We start from the raw sequence: 1351 nt of genomic DNA, 5'->3' as shown, positions 1-1351 counted from the left end.
TAAAATGGCTACGTCCATGTTAAAATTTTAAAAATTTACAAAACTAAACAGCCTACAGTATTTTTACAGTCTTTATTTTACAGTTAAAATAAATGTTTATCAAATAAAATCTAATGTTACAACTAATCGTGGATCCCTTTAACATTTGAGCACCAATTGGATGAAATAATCTTCTAATCTAATATGAACCCAAATTAGGACACATTTTGGTGCAAAGCTGTGTCCAAATTCAGGGGCTKCGTCCTTCGAAGGCCGAAWTTTTWAAAAATAAATCTGAGGSCAAAWKTTGAATTGAAACTTTAAATTCAAGCTGGTTTTTGAAAATCATACTCAAAAATTTCAAGATGTCTTGTCTTGGATTTCTTTATAAAACACCATTAAGCTCATTTACAAACATAGATAAGCAATAAAAATTACCCCTAAAAGAAGGTTTTGTCTTAAAGTCTTCATCAGATGAGCAGTCGTTCACTATGAAGTTTTTGAGGCTGTCAAGGAAAGATGAGGAGAATAACTTTTCAGTAAAACAGTTGTGACTCATGGTGACGATGCTTCAAACAAATAAAATAAAACAAAGRCTCACCTATCTTCACTGCCGCTGTCAGATTTTCTTCGGGGTTTCGTGACAGGGGTTTTCACTCGTTCCAAAACTATATTTCACAAACAGAAGCAAAAGATATACAGCGTCACAACGAAATATTACATTTTAGAATAAAAAGAGTCTCGACACTTACACGTCTCAAAGGCGACTTCATCATCGGAGCTCAGCACAAGGACATCTGAGCTGAAAATAAATAAAAATGTTCACATTAACCACACTGCCWATTATTATTTAAAATAACTCCAGAAAATTCCATCCGCTTCATAAAACAYCCTGGTTTTGTTTGCCATACCTGGGCATCTTAGCAGCACTGCAAGGCTTCTGTGATTTTATTTTTGGAGTCAAGTTTTCCACAAGAACTATAAAAAAAGCAATAACAAAATATGAAAACCCCATCATCAGGAGTCTCATCCTAAACAGGCGACGAGGACGGAGATGATTAGGAATGAGATCATCAGAGGGGCAGCACAGTTAATCAACTGGAAGAGAGGTCAGACTAAGATGGTTTGGACATGTCCAGAGGAGAGACAATGGGCCTCATGCAAGAACATGTTCGTATTTTTATCCTAAATTTCTCTTACTTTTGTTCGTACAAAGGGTTCGTACGAACATGTCACATCAAATTCAACAAACACTTCTATCTTCAGGAAACGTGCGTAAATGAGTTGCGTAATTTACGAGGTACACTTCGCTGCAGCATGCAGAACGGGGCGGTGACAGACCTTTCCGTCAGTCCCATACCTTATATGGAAA

The 1351-nt window shown here is 36.6% G+C and overlaps 1 protein-coding gene across 1 annotated transcript in view; it reads right to left on the bottom strand.

The window, feature by feature from the left end:
- gcna (germ cell nuclear acidic peptidase) overlaps window positions 1-1351 on the bottom strand; it is a gene marked incomplete at its 3' end in the record, with an annotated part of 8717 nt that overhangs the window by 4449 nt on the left and 2917 nt on the right. The window contains 4 exon segments of the mRNA XM_014006055.1: window positions 418-485; window positions 581-647; window positions 732-781; window positions 891-957. Of these exon segments, the coding sequence (XP_013861509.1) occupies window positions 418-485; window positions 581-647; window positions 732-781; window positions 891-957 (252 nt within the window).

Source organism: Austrofundulus limnaeus, unplaced genomic scaffold (genome assembly GCF_001266775.1).
Source record: "Austrofundulus limnaeus strain Quisiro unplaced genomic scaffold, Austrofundulus_limnaeus-1.0 Scaffold34, whole genome shotgun sequence".
NCBI classification, from domain to species: domain Eukaryota; kingdom Metazoa; phylum Chordata; class Actinopteri; order Cyprinodontiformes; family Rivulidae; genus Austrofundulus; species Austrofundulus limnaeus.
The sequence above is the reverse complement of the archived record's forward strand: the minus strand, read 5'-3'. Positions and strand labels throughout refer to the sequence as shown.